At 46.9% G+C, this 20,150-nt stretch overlaps 1 protein-coding gene across 1 annotated transcript in view; it reads left to right on the top strand.

Annotated features, from left to right (window-relative positions):
- Positions 1–476: 476 nt before the first annotated feature.
- The window catches only part of LOC309567677 (transmembrane protease serine 3-like), an 80,947-nt gene continuing 61,273 nt past the window's right edge, over positions 477–20,150 (top strand). Inside the window, exons 1-4 of the mRNA XM_082273113.1 lie at positions 477–835; positions 9,082–9,135; positions 13,948–14,062; positions 15,946–16,083. Coding sequence (XP_082129239.1) covers positions 827–835; positions 9,082–9,135; positions 13,948–14,062; positions 15,946–16,083 — 316 coding nt within the window. The 5' untranslated portion in view covers positions 477–826. The remainder of the gene's footprint in view (positions 836–9,081; positions 9,136–13,947; positions 14,063–15,945; positions 16,084–20,150) is intronic.

Genomic DNA, 20,150 nt, shown 5'->3' on the forward strand with positions numbered 1-20,150 from the left:
GAGGGGGGGGGCAGCATTTCATTCTTGGACCCAGGCAGCACAATGTCTTGGGCCAGCCCTGATCCCCGCTGAGCAAAACGGAGTCTGCCAGGCAGAAAGCCCGTGTGAAAGGCCCTTAACTCTTAGGCCAGGTTCCCTCTCGTGCGCTGTTTTATGGTTGTATCTCGGATGTGTCAGCGATTACCTGCAGCTTTAGCTGCAGTCCCATAGACTTCTGTTAGGTTGTGCATTTTTGACACACACCAAAAGATTACCAGTTGAAAACAGAGGGACAAATAAAAGCCTAAAAAGAGAAAGCAAATGCAGCCACATCTAATGATTGGTAAGCTGCAATATATTATATTTTTGGTTTTGCGTTTAATACTGCTTTAGGAATTCATTTGTTGATTTGCTGACTTTAGCCATTTTTTTGATAATAATGATGTCACCCAACGTTAACAATGATTTCTACCTCTTTCGCAGTACCTGCCTGGTCCGGCTACACAGGAGTATCAGTGTGTCATGCAGACAGCTGTATATCATGACTATTTCAGTAACTGTATCCGCGCGGTGGACACCTGATCCCGCCAGCAGCTCCTCTTCTCTCGGGATGTCACCAGGATACTGGGACGCGCTTTCCTCTGTTCGCTGGCTGTCATTTGGGGTAACAAAGGAGTTTCCTACCTGCGTTCTCCTTGGTTGGCAGATACAGGGATACAGTTAAACTATCATGCATCTGATGGTAGTCGGAGGGTTGTCTGCTATAGGTGGTACAGAGGACTGACAGCGAGCGGCCGGTGAACATCACTAGAACAGCTAACAGGCCGCCGTGGTATGGCCACTCAGGATGACAAAGGTAAGGGTAAGCCCCTGCGACATGTCACCTAAAGGGACACCTGTCATGAGAAACACAGAGGCTACTGCTGCAAATGCTAGTTGCCTGGCTTTTATAACTACAAGTTAATGAGCTGCAGCCAAAATATTAGTACAGGTACTGACATAGCCAGGGGCTAACTGGCAACTTTTGGCCCAGGGGGCAAGTACAAACCAAAGGTCCATGGTGCAGCCACCCTCCCACTCTCCCTCTTCCTGGCCCCCTCCTGACCCCCATTCCAGGCTGAAACCCTGCTCCAGGTACTCTCTACTCACCGGCTGAAATCGGGTTCCCGACCTGGCCAGCAGGGGGCGGTTGGAGAGAGCTGGGACAGATCGGTTGTGGCTGGCTGGGGGAGAAGAGTCTCCAGTGGGGCATGGAACCGCCCTCTGCTCAGACATAGTTTACACTATCCATGCTGGTCTTCAACTCACACTCAGTAGGTCAGCAGTGGGGACTTTTTACTTCTCTTCACCAGGAATCCTTTAGGCATGTCTTTGGCAGAAGTAGTGCAGCCTTTCATATGGTATCAGAGCGGCCCAGGGGGCAATTGCCCCCCTGCCCCCTGGCCCAGTCCTCCCCTGGACATAGCGCCGTCAATTTTTGCAGTGCTTCACTTAGACCCTCACCGGCACTTTATTGGGTACACCTTGCTAGTACCGGGTTGGACCCCATTTGCCTTCAGAACCAATACGCTTTTTAGGATTTTTTTTAACCAAAAATATGTAATATTGGCCTAAACTGATGAAAAAATTTGATTTTTTTAAATTTTTTTATTGGGAATGTTTTATAGCGGAAAGTAAAATATATTGTGTTTTTTTTTTCAAAATTGTCGCTCTTTTTTTTATGTTTATAGCGCAAAAGTTAGTGATCAACCGATATAGTTTTTTCATTGCCGATACCGATATTTTGGTCATCACATATCGGGATCAGCTGATTTTGGCCGATATTTTCGTACATTTAAAAAACATTTTTTTTTTTTCACAGGTACTCTTGTGGAGGGATCTGAGGGTCTAAAAGACCCCAAACCCCTCCTCTGCATTTAAAGCATTCAAAACGCCAAGTTTGGCTGGTTTGAATGCTGTAATTTTTTTGGATCTGGCACCGAGTACCCGGAAGTGATGTCATGACATCACTTCCGGGTTTTTGCATGGAGACCCGATCAGAGCCGAATGCGGCTCTTATCGGGTCTTCGGCGGCCATGCAGGCTGGTTGCCCGGGTCTCCCGGTGGAACGGGAGACCCGGGCAAGCCCCAGAAGGCGGTGGGAGGGGGCGGACGTCCCCTTCTGCTCCTTGTAATGACAGCCGAGGGGCTTCTCATTACAAGACAGCCGACCATCGGCTATGGACACCGGTACCGGGGTGATACCTCTAGCTGCAGGCATCAATCCGGTACAAGCATTTTCCTGAAATATCGGTCACCTTGGTGGCCGATTCCGATATATCGGAGAAAGTGCATATCGGCCCCTGGTCGATCCCTATTAGGTACACCTTGCTAGTACCGGATCAGACCCCCATTTGCCTTCAGAACTGCCTTCATTCTTCTTGAAATAGATTCAATAAGGTGTTGGAAACATTCCTCAGAGATTTTGGTCTATAGTGACATGATAGCATCACGCAGTTGCTGCAGATATGTCGGCTTCACATCCATGATGCCAATCTCCCATTCCATCACATTCCAAAGGTGCTGTATTGGTAAAGGGAATGAAGGTTTGATCAATTCAGAGATAAGGCCCACATCCCAAAAATAGAGAAGAACAAAGAGGATGCCTCTGGAAGGGACTTTAATGGCCAGATATGGAAGTGACTCAAGGGTCAAGTAGAAAAAATAAAAGAAAATATCAAAGAAAGTATAAAATAAAATATCACTTAATCTATTGGATGAGATGTGGTGAGTGTGGAGGCCAGTGGGGTACAGTGACCTCATTGTCATGGTGAAGAAACCAGTGGTGAGATGATTTGAGCTTTGTGACATGGGGCATTATCCTGCGGAAGGAGCCATCAGAAGATGGGGACACTGTAGTCATAAAGGGATGGACATGGTCAGCAACAATACTCAGGTAGGTCGTAGGTCCACTTTACCACTGGAGGATTTTGCTGTCTTACGTCTGGGCCACTTTTTGTGATTCGGCGCTGTGCGACTTTAACGGACAATTGCGCGGTCGTGCGACACTGTACCCAAACAAACGTCCTTTTTTTCCCCACAAACAGAGCTTTCTTTTGGTGGTATTTAAATCTCCTGTGCGATTTTTACTTTTTGCGCTATAAACAAAAAAAGAGTGTTTATTTTGAAAAAATAGCAATATTTTTAACATTTCCCCCCCAAAAAAATGTAAAAATCTACATTTTTTAAAATTTTTGGCCAATTTGTTTTCTGCTACCTATGTTTGGTAAAAAAAAATCACAATAAGCGTATTTTGATTTGCGCAAAAATAATTGCGTTTACTAACTAAGGGAAGGATTTTTGTCATTTTTGGTGTTTTTTTTTTAACGAGTAATGGCGGCGATTTGCGATTTTTTTTTTTTTGCGGGACTGCGACATTGCGGCGGACAGATCGGACCCTTGACTGACATTTTTGACACTTTTGGGGGTACCAGTGACATTACTGCAGTAATCAGTGCTATATATATGCACTGTTACTGTAAAAATGACACTGCAGGGAAGGGGTTAATTTTATTGGAGAGGGAGGGGTTAATGTATGCCTGGTGCTTACTAACGTGTGTGGGGGGAGGGGACTGAGTGACACAGGGACAGATCGCAGCTTCAGCTATGCTGAATCCTGCAATCTGTCACTCCCTGTCACTTAGGAGATCCGCCCGCTCTGTTTACACAGGCGGGCGGATCTCCAAACTCGATTCCCAGACGATCGGGGAAGAGCAGCGGCAATCGCCCTGGCCTGACTCCCGCTGTGACTGAAAACAGCGGGAGCGAGCCTCCAGCGGCGCGCAAGCGCCGCCCACAAGGGGAGGTGTCCAGTGACGTAGGTCTACGTCGCTGGACGATAACTAACCACTTTGCCGCAGTAGAGCTCGAGTGAGCAGTCGGCAAGTGGTTAAAGGATGCTCAGTTGGTATTAAGGGGTCCAAAGTGTGCCAAGAAAATATCCCCCACACCAGTACCCCACCACCACCAGCCTGAACCATTGATACAAGGCAGGATGGATCCATGCTTTCATGTTGTTTACGCCAAATTCTGACCCCACTATCTGAATGTCACAGCTGAAATTGAGACAAGTGGTTAATAAAGGAAAGGGTTAAAAACAAATTGCACCCACTGCATTAAAAAAGATGTAGAGTGTGTCAAGCTCCAAAAGGAAGTCACCTGTGAAGCGACCGCTAGCTGCAGAGATCGGCAGGAAAGCGACTGGGATCTGCAGAGCTGTGCAGGGAAGTGGCGGTTCTCTCCAGCGGGCTGAGACACAAGCGTCTAAGATGGATAAATCAGCAGCTTCTGGGTAAAGCAGCAGGAAGCACAACTACCTGGAAGCCGCTGATTCTTCCATCTAAGATGGTTGCGTTTCAGCCCGCCTGCTGAGCGGCGGTTCTCTCCAGCAACTTCCCTGCAGATCCCAGTCGCTTTCCTGCCGATCTCTGCAGCTAGTGGTCGCTTCACAAGTGACTTCCCTTTGGAGTTTGACACCCTCTACATCTTTTTTATTGCAGTGAGTACAATTTTGTTTTTAATCCTTTCCTTTATTAAGGCCCGGTTCACACATATGCAGGTTGCAGTTTGAATATTCTAAGGGCATTTTGCGCTTTTCAATGCACGTTTTTGATCATTGAAGTCTATGGAACCAAAAACCATAAAAAAGTCCCTGTCCCTTTCCATAAAACACACAGATGTGAACGTGACCCATAGCAAGCCATGTTAAATGGACTCTAGTGTGTTTCTGCAAAACTGAAAATGCACTAAAAAATGCATAGGGTGGGAACCTGGCCTAAATCATCTATATTTAGATGGTGGCGCCCTCTTGTGTTTGTTTGTTTGTTGTTTTTTATATGCATTAGGTCACCTAATACATGAATCAGGAGGAGCAGCAATCGTTACCCTGAGGCTCCATTCACATATAGGCGTCTCGTATCGCAGGCAGAATTGCTACGATCCTGCCCGCGATCGCGAACCACTTCCAGGTCGCGGGACGCCCGTGCGATTCCTGTGACTTGCAATGGCACCCCAAACACAGCGCTATTTTGCCACAATTGTCGCCCAACGAATCGCGGTAAATACGCGCAAACAGAATCGTGGGACGCCTGTCGCCCAAAATTTTTCCTTTTTTTGGGTGACAGGGGCCCCGCGATTCTGTTTGTGTGATTTTACCGCGATTCATCGGGACAATCGTGGCAAAATCGCGCCGCGTTTGGGGTGCCATTGCAAGTCATGGGAATCGCACGGGCATCCCGCAACTTGCAATGGTTTGGGATTGCGGGCAGAAATTCTGCCCACGATATGAGACGCCTGTATGTGAATAGAGCCTGGATTCATAGTGATCTTTATCTGGACTTACCTAGACTAATGTTTTAACCACTTAAGGACCGCCCGCCGCAGATTTACTTTGGCAGGCAGCCCCTCCTGTGCGAACCTACGTAGCTGTACGTCAATTGCGCTCCTGCAGCTAGGGGGCGAGTGTCCCGCCCCCACTCGGCAGCGAGGACTCCGATGCACGGGGCCGGCAGCTCCGATTACCATCTGACACCCGCGATCATTCCCACCGCTGAGAGAGGACGGTCAGCTATAGTAAACACAGCTGACCGTTCTTCTCTCTGGAATGATCACAGAGCTCCTGTGATCCTTCTATATAGGAACACATGTCTCTATGGTTATTTCACAAGCCCAACCCCCATACAGTTAGTAAACACTCCACTAGGCTCACATTTAACCCCTTGATCACCCACTGTGTTAACCCCTTCACTGCCAGTGTCATTATTACAGTAACAGTACATATTTTTAGCACTGATTACTGTAGTAATATCACTGGTCCCCCCAAAAGTGTCAAAAATATCAGTTAGGGGTCCGATTTGTCCGCCGCAATGTCGCAGTCCTGCTAAAAATTGCAGATCGCCTCCATTACTAGTAAAAAAAAAAAAATAATGATCTTTCCCCTAGTTTGTATTATTATTATTATTATTATACAGGATTTATATAGCGCCAACAGTTTGCGCAGCGCTTAACAAAATGAGGGCAGACATTACAGTTACACTACAATTTGGAACAAAAGGAATCAGAGGGCCCTGCTCGTTAGAGCTTACAATCTAAAAAGAGCTTACAATCTAAAAGTTTGTAGACACAATAACTTTTGCACAAACCAATCAAAATACGCTTATTGCGATTTTGTTTTGTTTTTTTACCAAAAATATGTAGCAGAAAACAAATTGGTCTAAAATGTTAAAAAATGTTGATTTTTACATTTTTTTTGGGAATGTTATAGAGCAGAATGTGAAAAATATTGTTTTTTTTTTTTTTCAGAATTGTCGCTATTTTTTTGTTTATAGTGCAGAAAAAAAGATTGCGGAGGTGATCAAATACCACCAAAAGAAAGCTCTATGTGTGCGAAAAAAAGGACATCAATTTTATTTGGGTACAGCGTCACAGGACCGCGCAATTGTCCATTAAAATAACGAAGTGCCGAATCGCAATATGGCCTGGTCATTAAAGGGGCAAATCCTTCCGGTCCAGAAGTGGTTAAGGTTCCTTTCACACATGTGCAACTTGTCCTGCAACTTGGGACTGTAAAGTCGCATGACAAGTCATACCCAATGAGTTCCAATGAGTACCATTCATATCTGTGCGACTTCAAGTCGCAGTGACTTCAAATTGGTCCCTGCACTACTTTGGTCCAACTTTGATGCGACTTGAAGTCCATAGACCTCACGCTTGCAGAGGCATTGCTTCAAGTTGCGTCAAAGTCGCACAAGTGTGAAAGGGGGCTAAGGGTCTGCCAGCGCAGTAGCTTTATATGTTAATTTACAATGTACACAAATGTTGGACACAGATCAGCCCCCTGCTTTAGTTTCTCACCTTGTGAATTGCTGCAGAGTTACATTGTTGCAATCTAAACACTGGCTGAGAAAAGTAGGTTGATGATTCTATGTCAGCCTAGGCAAAGTCAATGGACTGAAGCCCATAAATGGCTTTTTAATAACAGGTGAAGCCCTTTAAAAGAAATGACAGAGTTTCTGTACAATGTGACATGTCAGGAATCTATTCACGCACACTTGTAGAGCTACAGGTCCACTTTATTCAATAAGTAACCCTGTGATGCTGCTATAGATATACCTCCGGAAGGTTTTACCCCTCATGACCAAGGCATTTTTTGCTATTTAGCACTGCACTACTTTAACTGGTAATTGCACAGTAATGCAACATTGTACACATATAAAATTTAGATCCCTTTTCTTTTTCCACACAAATAGAACTTTCTTTTGATGGTATTTGGCCATCACTGGGCTTTTTGTTTTTTGCAATATAAACCAAAAAAGACAGAAATTTTTGAAAAAAAAAAAAACAATATTTTTTCTTTTCTGCTATAAAACACATTTCTTCATGTGAATTTTGCTACATGACTTTGGTAAAAAAAAATCGCATTAAGGCCTCTTTCACACAGGCGGCGCACCCGACAGAGTCCGTTCTGCTCAGCGGGGGATTGACCCGCTGATCCCCGCTGAGCAGGGGGATGACAGCTCCCTCTCCGCTCTGTGTGCTGGGACGGAGCTGTCAGATCCCCGCTGTCCTATATGGGGAGATCGGATGAGAACGGACCGCCTGTCCATTTTCATCTGATCCCATCCGATAAAATCCATCCAACGGGATGGAAAATAGGGTTTCTGGATTTCATGGACAGGATCGGACACCCGCTGCCCCTTAGGGATGCATGGAGCATCCGATCAGGTCTGCCTGAAAAACTGACAGGCGGACCGGATCGCCCGTGTGAAAGGGGCCTAAGTGTCCTCTTCCACTCCTCCATGAAGACATCACGGAGCTGGTGGATGTTGGAGACCTTGAGCTTCTCCACCTTCTGTTTGAAGATGCCCCACAGATGCTCAATAGGGTTTAGGTCTGGAGACATGCTTGGCCAGTGCATCACCTTTACCCTCAGCTTCTTTAGCAAGGCAGTGGTCATCTTGGTGTTTGGGGTCCTCATGTTGGAAATCTGCCCTGCAGCCCAGTCTCCGAAGGGAGGGGATCATACTCTGCTTCAGTATGTCACAGTACATGTTGGCATTTATGGTTCCCTCAATGAACTGTAGCTCCCCAGTGCTGGCAGCACTCATGCAGCCCCAGACCATGACACTCCCACCACCATGCTTGACTGTAGGCAAGACACACTTGTCTTTGTACTCCTCACCTGGGTGCCGCCACACACACTTGGCACCGTCTGTACCAAATGAGTTTATCTTGGTCTCATCAGACCACAGGACATGGTTCCAGTAATCCATGTCCTTAGTCTGCTTGTCTTCAGCAAACTGTTTGCGGGCTTTCCATCATCTTTAGAAGAGGCTTCCTTCTGGGACGACAGCCATGCAGACCAATTTGATGCAGTGTGCGGCGTATAGTCTGAGCACTGACAGGCTGACCCCCCCCCACCCCTTCAACCTCTGCAGCAGTGCTGACACCACTCCTACATCTATGCCTGTTCTGAGTGGAACCTGTCCTGTTAAACCGCTGTATGGTCTTGGCCACCATGCTGCAGCTCAGTTTTAGGGTATTGGCAATCTTCCTATAGCCCCTAGGCCATCTTTATGTAGAGCAACAAATACTTTTTTTTTCTGATCCTCAGAGAGTTCTTTGCCATGAGGTGCCATGTTGAATTTCCAGTGACCAGTATGAGAGAGTGAGAGCGATAACACCACATTTAACGCACCTGCTCCCCATTCACACCTGAGACCTTGTAACACTAACGAGTCACATGACACTGGGGAGGGAAAATGGCTAATTGTTCCCAACTTGGACATTTCCACTTAGGGGTGTACTCATTTTTGTTGCCAGCGGTTTAGACATTAATGGCTGTGTGTTGAGTTATTTTGAGGGGACAGTAAATTTACACTGTTATACAAGCTGTACACTCACTACTTTACATTGTAGCAAAGTGTCATTTCTACAGTGTTGTCACATGAAAAGATATAATAAAATATTTACAAAAATGTAAGGGGTGTACTCACTTTTGTGAGATACTGTACATTGTATACCATATTTGCTGTACAATTGTGTTTTTTTTTTTTTTTTTTCTAGGCATCAAAACGAATCTCTGTATTTGATATTTTTACAGAAAGCAACAGAGACCAGGTGAGTTTTAAAAGAACTATCATCAGATTTTTATTTTGCAGGTTTGTTCCCTATGTAGTACTTTGTCCCTGGTTTCCATGTGTATTCTAACTCTAGTTATGACGCCTGACCTCTTCCCCTCTCCTGCCACTGCAGATGCAAAAACAACAGCTATGAGTTGGGGGGTATACAGAGGTCATAGCTGAAGAGGGGTGAAAGTGAGATATGGATGGGTGATGCAGAGGTAAGCAGCGGTGGAAGAAGGCTGAACTCTGCACAGTGTGTGTAGAGCACCTCTAACGTCTGCACTCTGTAGGCAGCGCACCCCTGAACCCTGCACTACGTACATAGCAGACTCCAGAACTCTGCACGTAGTAGTGCACCCCCTAACTCTGCACTCTGTGAGGAACAACCTCCCTCCTGCCCCCCCCCCCCAACTGTGCACTCTGTAGGCAGCGCCCCCCTGAACTCTGCACTACGTACATAGCAAACCCCAGAACTCTGCACGTAGTAGTGCACCCCCTAACTCTGCACTCTGTGAGGAACAACCCCCCTCCTGCCCCCCCCCCCCCAACACTGCACTCTGTAGGCAGCGCCCCCCTGAACTCTGCACTACGTACATAGCAAACCCCAGAACTCTGCACGTAGTAGTGCACCCCCGAACTCCGCACTCTGTGAGGAACAGCCCCTAGGGACACACTTAACCCCTTGATCACCAGTAAAGTTAACCCCTTCCCTGCCAGTGTCGTTTTTACAGTAACAGTGCATATTTTTAGAACTGATTACTGTAGTAATGTCACTGGTACCCCCAAAAATGTTAGTGAGGGGTCCGATCTGTCCGCAGCAATGTCGCAGTCCTGCAAAAGAAATCGCAGATCGCCGCCATTACTAGTAAAAAAAAAAAAAAAAAACAATAAAAATGACAAATCTTTCTCGTAGTTAGTAAACGCAATAACTTTTGCGCAAACCAATCAAAATACGCTTATTGCAATTTTTTTTTTTTTTTTTTTACCAAAAATATGTATCAGAAATCAAATTGGCCTAAAATGTTAAAAAAAATTATTTTTACATTTTTTTTGAGAATTTCATATAAAATAATGTGAAAAATATTGTTATTTTTTCAAAATTGTTGCCATTTTTTTGTTTATAGCGCAAAAAATAAAAATTGCCTAGGTGATCAAATACCACCAAAAGAAAGCTCTGTTTGTGGGAAAAAAAGTACGTAAATTTCTTTTGGGTACAGTGTCACACGACCGCGCAATTGTCAGTTAAAATCACGCAGTGCTGAATTGAAAAATAGGGCCTGGTCTTTGAGCAGCCAAATCCTCCGGGGCTAAAGTGGTTAATACCCTCCCAGTGTAATGCCCCGTACACACGTACCGATTGTCGGCCGTAAATATTCGGCCAACGTCCGATCGGCCGATTGTCGGCTTGTTAGTATGATGCTTCCGACAACCGACTGCGACTTTTCGGCCGAACAAAATCTGGTCTGCATGCAATAAAATTTTTGTTGGCCGTCAACAGAACGGCCGATTGTTCGTCAGTCAGTACAGATTTCGGCAGACAAAAATCAGATGAGCAAGACTGGGCATGCTCAGAGAAGAAAAAACACACGGAAAGTAAACCATCACATGACATCACTTCTGAAGTTGGTTGTTGTTGGCGAAAAAAAATCGTGTGCAGTCTAGAGCACATTCCAACCAACACAACAGCACTGGATAAAAGACGTAAGAAGCAATATAAACCTAAAAAGGCAGAAAAAACACATCTCCGTTATGGATATGTTTGTTCGGAGCTCAGAAGCTTCCTATCTCACATTCCCATCAGTGACAATAAAACAAGAGGGAATGTAATAAAATTGGTTGACTCCACCCTGGAGTGGCATTTCAGCGTTGGGTGCAGTCAAGTGTTTTGTTTTCCGAAATATTTGATCTGTCTGTACATTAAATCTGGCCATGGATATGAGAGGGTGGCTGGGTTGTCAGCCATGACTTGACTACCCTTAGGTGCCATGGGGTGCTGCAAATGAAGGAGAGAGGACCCCCGGCACTGACGTAACTGCCATTCCATCTTCTTCTGTTCTATGAGTTCACTTAACATCCTGAGTATAATCACCCTCCTGACTCTAGGTTGTGTCTTGTGACAGTCAGACAACTGTTAAGCCTCACTCTTCTCCTTGACGTGACTTCAATGTGGCCAGCTGATGGCGCTAGGGAAGGGGCAGGTTGAAGTGTTGCTATTGGTTATGCCAAGATATCAAGAGACATAGTTATCTAATGTATTACAGTGTTTCCTCCCCCGCACACTTGCTGAGGAATGGACCACTCATCCATGATGTAGTATAGAGTCGATATTTTCACAGACAGTTTTTCTTTTCTACAAACTTTATCCGGGGGGAGAGAATAGGCTTTTCTTTAACAAACTGTCTGTAAAAATACAGATGGTAGACACCCAGAGCATGCATGTGGTAAGGAGGGAGCAGCTTGCTACATGGAGCCCCCCTTCATATAGAAACATTGCTTTAGGGGCAGCTGCCCCCCCCCCCCCCCCCGTTCCCCGTTCCTAGCTCTTATAAATTGCAGTTATCAATCTGTAGATAAGGTGACTGCATTTGTTTTATTTTTCTATTTCTTTATTTTATTTAATTTTGTTTTGGTGATCCTGCCATTGGCACACTTCCTATCTAAGGGTGACAACACTTAACAAATAGAAGAGGGCGTCAGATCAGTATAAGCAAGATAATAAGTGTAATTTATTAAGTATCAGTTACATGTAAACAAGCTGTAAACTGCACACAGGGCTGGTGTAGTTGCGAAGGATGAAAGTAGTGGCCTTGATGGACTGGAGAGTAATTTCAGGCACAGACCGGGCATTGCCATGGGAAGAGCCATAGGCGTCTGGGGCTCTGACACACTCCACTGCAGCTCAGGGCCAGATTAACGTAGGAGTTATTGGAGCTGCAGCTCCAGGCCCCTACCTCAATATAGGCCCAGAAGGAGCACTGGGAACGTACAGCCCCCAAAATCATTTGGTCTGGCTCCCCTGATATCTTGGCTGACAGTTGAGCTGTCCGAATGGAGCCGATGCTCGTGGGGAGAGCCGGCGGCGTTTGGGGCTCTGAAACACACCACTGCAGCTCAGGCTGACAGCTGAGCTGTCAGAATGGAGCCGATGCTACCTGTATAGTTCCGACTCCGTCCTGAGAGTCTGAGTTACAGGCGGAGTGGATTTGATATCACTTCGCCTGTGACTCAGACTGTCAGGACTGACCGAGAGAGGAAGCATCGGCTCTGCACCATGCTTCCTTCAGCGCGGCGCTGCTCCTCACACTGTCTCGAGCCAGCATTTCCCACCAGCACTACCAGCTAGCAATACCCACAACAGTATCAGCCAGCAATACCCACAGCAGTACCAGCCAGAAGTACCCACAGCAATACCAGCCAGCAATACCCACAGCAGTACCCGCCAGCAGTACTCACAGCATTACCAGCCAGCATTACCAGCCAGCAATACCCACAGCAGTACCAGGCAGCAATAGCCATATCAGTACCAGCCGGCAGTACCAGCCAGCATTTCCTACCAGCAGTACCCACAGCAGTACCAGCCAACAGTACCCACCAGCATTTCCCACCAGCAGTACCAGCCAGCATTTCCCACCAGCATTTCCCACCAGCAGTACCAGCCAGCAGTACCCACAGCAGTACCAGCCAGCAGTACCCTCCAGCAGTACCAGCCAGCAGTACCCACCAGCAGAACCAGCCAGCATTTCCCACAAGCAATACCCACAGCAGTACCAGCCAGCAGTACCCACCAGCAGTACCCACCATCATTTCCCACCAGCAGTACCAGCCAGCAGTATCAGCCAGCAGTGAGTACAACCCACAGCAGTACCAGCCCGTAGTACCCGCCAGAAGTACCAGCCAGCAGTACCAGCTAGCAGTACCCACAGCAGTACCAGCCATCATTTCCCACTAGCAGTACGTACCAGCATTACCAGCCAGCAGTAACCACCAGCAGTACCAGCCAACTGTACCCGCCAGCAGTAGCAGCCAGCAGTACCCACAGCAGTAGCAGCCAGCAGTACCCCCCAGGCGTACCCGCCAGCAGTACCAGCCAGGAGTACCAGCCAGCATTTCCCAGCAGTAGTACCAGCCAGCAGTACCCACAGCAGTACCAGCCAGCCGTACCCACTGCAGTACCAGCCAGCAGTACCCACCAATAGTACCAGCCTGCAGTACCAGCCAGCAATGAGTACTACCCACAGCAGTACCAGCCATCAGTACCCACCAGCAGTACCCGCCAGCAGTAACAGACAGCAGTACCCACCAGCAGTATCAGCCAGCAGTTCCCACCAGCAGTACCAGCAAGCAGTACCAGCCAGCATTTCCCACCACCTCATGCGCCTAAGCGTAAATGCACTGATGTGCGCACAGCCCTATATCTGTGCACAGGTCTGCCTGCTGTTCTGTGCGCATGCACAGTTCTTCTGGCAGGAACATGACCACAGTTTTCCTGACAGTCTGTATGAGCAGGAGGAGTTGTACATTTTTAAAGATTTAAAATCTGGGGAAATGTGCATGATGTATTGCAGAGATTTACAGAATATATACTGTGTATATTTTTTTTTCATTTTGCCCAGATATTCATTTGAAGCAGCTACAAATTAGCTTGTATGCTAGCTAAAATCAAGCTTGCAGTTACAGTGTTTGTATGGCCAGGAGGGGGCGGTAAGTAAACCTGTAGCACTCGGCCAAGTGACCTATCACCAGACTGATCTAATCTTATTTTTAATGGTCTCATTCTTATCTTGCATTGTTGTTGTTAATTTTGCAGAATGGGAACAATCCAAGCAGAAGTGGAGAGGAAAGTGTGGCGGAAGGCTGTGCCACGCTACCGGTAGATGAAGCTGGTGTGATCATCTCAACCGCTACCGAACAGCAAAATCAGAGTAAGGAGACTATGGAGGTGACAAGGGGACAGGGCTTAAAGTCTCATTGGACAGTATGGGGTAACTCTTCTAGCTGATATTTATGGACCTTTAAAGCTGAAATTCAGACGCAAAAGCGTTCCTGTTGCGGTGTCATCTGATCCCATCTGTTCAAAGCTTTGAAGTCTCTCCCATCCTATTCAAAATACACAGGGTTTTGAACTCAATCATGACCCCCAAAAACCCCCCTTTCCCCACCTACGCACAGGGTGTGCCTCCAAACCGCATAAAATAGTCGTGTGCATACATTTTACTAGTGGGAGGGTCTTAAAGGGGCATTAATTACATCCATCTCATGCTTTCCAGGATAGAGGAGAGATTTGGGGTCCTATAGACCCCAGATGTCTCCATAGAGAGGACCTGTCATGTTTTATTTATACCACAAGCGATGTTTACATTTATTGTGATAGAAATAAAAGTAATAACAAAACAGAAAAAAAAAAATGAATGGGACAGAGTGAAAGTAAAACAAAAATTGTAATAAAGCAAATAATAAATTTTTTTTAAGAACCCCGCCCCCTGTGTTTGTGCGCCGAACCGAACGCATACGTAGGTTGTGCATGCATATGTAAATGGTGTTCGCACCATGCTGAGGAGGAGATGTGGCTACACACAGGTGCTTAGGAGGAGGTGTGGCTACACACAGGTGCTTAGGAGGAGGTGTGGCTACACACAGGTGCTGAGAAGGTGTGGCTACACACGTGCTGAGGAGGAGATGTGACTATACAAAGATGCTTATGAGGAGACGTGGCTACACACAGGTGCTGAGGAGGAGGCATGGTTACACACAGATACTGAGGAGTAGGAGGTGTGGCTACACACAGGTGCTGGGGAGGAGGCATGGTTACACACAGGTGCTGAGGAGGAGCTGTGGCTACACACAGGTGCTGAGGAGGAGGTGTGACTACACACAGGTGCTGAGGAGGAGCTGGGGCTACACACAGATGCTGAGGAGGAGGCGTGGCTACACACAGGTGCTGAGGAGGAGGCGTGGCTACACACAGGTGCTGAGGAGGAGGTATGGTTACACACAGGTACTGAGGAGTAGGAGGTGTGGCTACACACAGGTGTGAAGAAGAGGCGTGGTTACACACAGGTGTGAGGAGGAGGCGTGGTTACACACAGGTGTGAGGAAGAGGCGTGGTTACACACAGGTGCAGAGGAGGTGTGGTTACACACAGGTGGTGAGGAAGAGGCGTGGTTACACACAGGTGCTGAGGAGGAGATGTGGCTACACACAGGTGTGAGGAAGAGGCGTGGTTACACACAGGTGCAGAGGAGGTGTGGTTACACACAGGTACTGAGGAAGAGGCGTGGTTACACACAGGTGCTGAGGAGGAGATGTGGCTACACACAGGTGTGAGGAAGAGGCGTGGTTACACACAGGTGCAGAGGAGGTGTGGTTACACACAGGTACTGAGGAAGAGGCGTGGTTACACACAGGTGCTGAGGAGGAGGAGGCGTGGTTACACACAGGTGCAGAGGAGGTGTGGTTACACACAGGTGCTGAGGAAGAGGCGTGGTTACACAGGTGCTGAGGAAGAGGCGTGGTTACACACAGGTGCAGAGGAGGTGTGGTTACACACAGGTGCAGAGGAGGCGTGGTTACACACAGGTGCTGAGGAAGAGGCGTGGTTACACAGAGGTGCTACACATAGGAACACATATTCAAATTTCATCTCATGCTTATGGCAGTTAGAGAAATGGGCTTGGCACAAAATACACTTTTTATAGAGATAATCAGGATCTCTCACATTATTGTATATTAACGTTTTATTTGCCTTTTTTAGTGTAAGCAGAGCTTAGTTTTTTTTTTCTAATATGACTACTTTTAACTCTTACAGATTTTTTCAGATGTGAAAGTCTTTGCAGTTCAGAGGAGAAGTTGTCCCTGTGTTCTTTACACCATGCATCCAGAATCCTTGTCGCCATTTCCATCATCGTATCGATCGTTGCAATATCCTTGTCCATCCTTCTCCTCTGTAAGTCACATTAGGATATATTACCTCCTGGTGGCTGTTCTGTCCTCTGCTTTGTACTGGTCTAATCAGAACAATCAAACCATCAGTGTCCATGATCTTCTGGGTGCATTACTCAGGGGAAGAGGTGCAAAGAGGGACATCCTGCACCTTGCTCCATTGACTGCCATCCTAACTCAGCTTGCACCTCTTCCCTTGAGTGGTGCACCCAGAAGATCATTGATGCTGCTGGTTTCAAGACCTCTATAGCAGGTCCCGTTCTTCGGAGAGGACAAGGATAACTGCATCCTTTCCAGCCCCGCTATTGGCTGTGGTTTGTGACTTGCTGCTTGACTGCTCACCTCTAGCCTGATGCGCTCTGTCCCAAGTGGGGTAAAATGTGTGTTGCCACTTTGTTTTTTTATATAATAAATGTTTTTACTTTTTATTGCATGAGATCTGTGCGCTCTTCTCTTTTTCTTTTTAATTCTTTTGTATTTAGACCAGGGCTTAGAGAGAGGGAGATCTACCTGAACAACATGGAAGAGATCAATGTTCACCAGGGTGCAGCTCCCTTTTTAACCTCTTGTGGGTGGCTATTGATTAGGCCAGGGGGAAGGACTCCCAATCATGAGACCACTGTGAGAGCCAATCAAAATGGTCACATGATACAGAGCACAGAAGCAGTGGCACCTCCCATAAATTAAAGTGTCAATAAAGGCAAACGTTTTTTTTTATTAAGAGACCCCTGTCAGGTTTTTTAACCACTTAAGCCCCGGAAGATTTTACCCCCATTCCGACCAGGGGGTATTTTGCGATTCGGCACTGCGTGACTTTAACGGACAATTGCGCGGTTGTGCGATGCTGTACCTAAACGAATTTGGCGTCCTTTTTTTCCCACAAACAGAGCTTTCTTTTGGTGGTATTTGATCACCTGTGCGATTTTTTGATCACGCGCTATAAACAAAAAAAAAGCGTCAATTTTGCAAAAATAGCAATATTTTTCACATTTTTTTATATGAAATTCCCCCCAAAAAAAATGTAAAAATCAAAATTTTTTAACATTTTCGGCCAATTTGTTTTATGCTACCTATGTTTGGTAAAAAAAATCGCAAAAAGCGTATTTTGATTGGTTTGCGCAAAAGTTATTGCGTTTACTAACAAAGGGAAAGATTTTTGTCATTTTTGTTGTTTTTTTTTAAACGCGTAATGGCGGCGATCTGCGATTTTTTTTTTGCGGTACTGCGACATTGCGGCGGACAGATCGGACCCTTGACTGACATTTTTGACACTTTTGGGGTTACCAGTGACATTTCTACAGTAATCAGTGCTATATATATGCACTATTACTGTAAAAATACACTGGTAGTGAAGGCGTTAACTTTATTTGGGAGGGAGGGGCTGTGTGTGTCCCTAGGGGCGTGCTTTCTACTGTGATTGGCTGTGGCTTGAGCTGTAAGGACACTGATCAACGGATCTACATAGTAGATCCATGTGATCAGTGTCTTTACAGCGAGGAGAATGACAGGCAGCTTGTTTACACAAGCTGCCTGACATTCTCCCTCTCCCCCGCCGATCGCCGAGTGGCCGGCGGACATCGGGTCCGCTGGTCACACGCGCGGGGGGGGTCCGTGACCACGCGGGAGCGGGAGCGCACCTCCGGGGGCGCGCGCTCGCTCCCTAGACCCTCACAAGCAAGCAACGTAGCCCTACGTTAGTTTGCCTGTGAGGGGCTGACCGCCGACGTAGATAGTCGTGCGGCGGTCGGCAAGTGGTTAATGCCATCTGTGTCCCATTGTGGAGATATCCCTTCACTTCCTGTTCCGTAACCAAAACAGTAAGTGGGAGGAAATCCCTGCAAAGTGAAGGCATGCTGGGGTGTCACCAGAATTGTGTCACCATTAGAAGATTTTCCCTCTATTACTCTTCTGGGGACAACCAAACTTTTGGGATTTTCTTTCTTTGCGATGATGATAGTAAACAGGAAAAATAGAGAGGGTGATTCTCAACAACGGGGACACAGACAGCAATAAAAAGCTGACAAGTCCTAGAATTTTTTATTTTTTCGAAACCCTACTGGTATCTATACCCTTGAAACAACTGAAAGCTCTTCACTGAGGTTTCGTAGGATTCATATGGAACAATAAATCCCATTGTATCGCCAACTCAGTATTATTCTCATTAAAGATATGAGGAGGTCTAGGAGCCCCAAATATTATCAACTACTACTATGCCACCCATCTACGAGCTGTGGTCTACTGGTCCAGTTTACCTGCGCCCAATCGCTGGTCGGAGATTGAGAGAGGCTCACTGTACATCCACCAACTCCTATCACCTCACTCCCAGTGACCGATCCATATGTTGCTATTGGATACATAAAATGCATTTCTCCATTACTCCATGCTTGTTCTTCTCCCAGGGCCCCTACTACATGTACACGGTGGAGGGCCTGACATGCTGAGGAAGATCTCTCCTTCACCTCTGGCTCAGGGCCCCTGATAGAGAAAACAGGCAGAGTGGCATGAGTGCCTGTTGGTCTTGCTAGCAGTAAAGCCGATATGATATCCAGGCCAGCAGTGGTAAACTGGTGGTGAACCACAGCGGATTAGACAAGCTGGGTCATGGCAGGTCAGCAGTAGGCAAGACAGGCTGGCACTGGTGGCAGCAGACTGGTGAGGTACAGGCTGACAGCTGATACTTGCAGCAGAGGAATAGCAGCAGGCTGGATAGAAGAGGGGTCAGGCAGGCCGAGTCAGATACTGGTAGTCAGATCAGGTGCAGGGGCGCAGACAAAAGCATAGTCAGGGCACAGGCCAGATTCTGTAAAAGATCAGTGGTGTAAAAGCCAAGGGAGCAGACAGAAGTGAGGGTCAGAAGACAAGCCGGGGTTGGTGCAGGAAGAGTTCAAGGAGCAGTCAAGACAAGCCAAGTCAGTAACTGGAATCAGATGCAGGATAACAGATTGCAGGTTAGCATTGGAACCCTTTTGACAAGATAGCACTGGAGCAGAGCACTGACTCAGTTTAAACAACCTGTTTGGTGCCACGAACTGTCACATGTATGTGCACACTCATAGGTACGTGCACATTTTCTAAGTGCATGTAAAGGGCAAGGAACTGGACTTTATGAAGGGCATGCCAATAACCAAGATGGCCCCACTGGGCACACAGGAATCCGCCCAGAGGAGCCATCTTGGTTATTGGTATGCCCTTCTTGACATACACTTTCCTCTGTGACTCCAGGCTTGGTAATCCAACACAGTATCTCTCCTGCGCTCAAGTGGTATGTGGGAAGGTGAGTGGTCTTATATGGTCTGTTATCACCATCTGGGGTCTTGCTGCCCTCTCAGGACCAAGGGTATACTGAAAAACAACAACAAGAGAAGGGCGCACCGACCTCATGCATTATCACTTTAAAAAAATTATCAAAATCCAAAAAAGCATACATTGTACTCACAAACGCATGATAATAGCACACATGTAAGAAAAATTGAACCAATCGCCTCCAGGACTGCCAGGATACTTCTATGGTGCTGGATGACGTGATGGTGCCCCCATATGCCTGGCTGACGTGTTTCAAAAGTACTACTCAAGGCTAGGTCCCTAGATACTCTGTCCTGCTGGGTCGGTTCCAGTATTTGGGGAACTGGTTGCTAGTGTAGCACTCCCCTAGTATAGGTGCTAGGATGTAAATAGTTAGGTTAGTGTCATTTGCTCCTCCGCCTAACGGTGGAGCTAAGGGCAAATTTATGTTTAGCATTCTGCCTAACAGAGTGCTGCAATTTACTAGTCAAAACTGCTCATGATGTTCTGGTGCTGTTAAAGTGGTTGTAAGGGCTGAAGGTTTTTTACCTTCATGCATTCTCTACTTGAAGGTAAAAAAACCTTCAGTGTGCAGCTCCCCCCTCAGCCCCCTCAATACTTTCCATAAACCTGATCTTGATCCAGCAATGTGCACGCGACCCGAGTCTCTCCCTCCTGATTGACTGAGACACAGCCAGTGAGACAGGAGTGAGGGGCAGGGCTGAGCCGCACTGTCCGTGTCTTATGGACGCAGAGACTCGGCTCAGGAGTGAGCATGCGAGTGCTCCC

Source organism: Pelophylax lessonae, assembly GCF_965119305.1.
Source record: "Pelophylax lessonae genome assembly, chromosome: 12".
In the NCBI taxonomy this organism is placed as follows: Eukaryota; Metazoa; Chordata; class Amphibia; order Anura; family Ranidae; genus Pelophylax; species Pelophylax lessonae.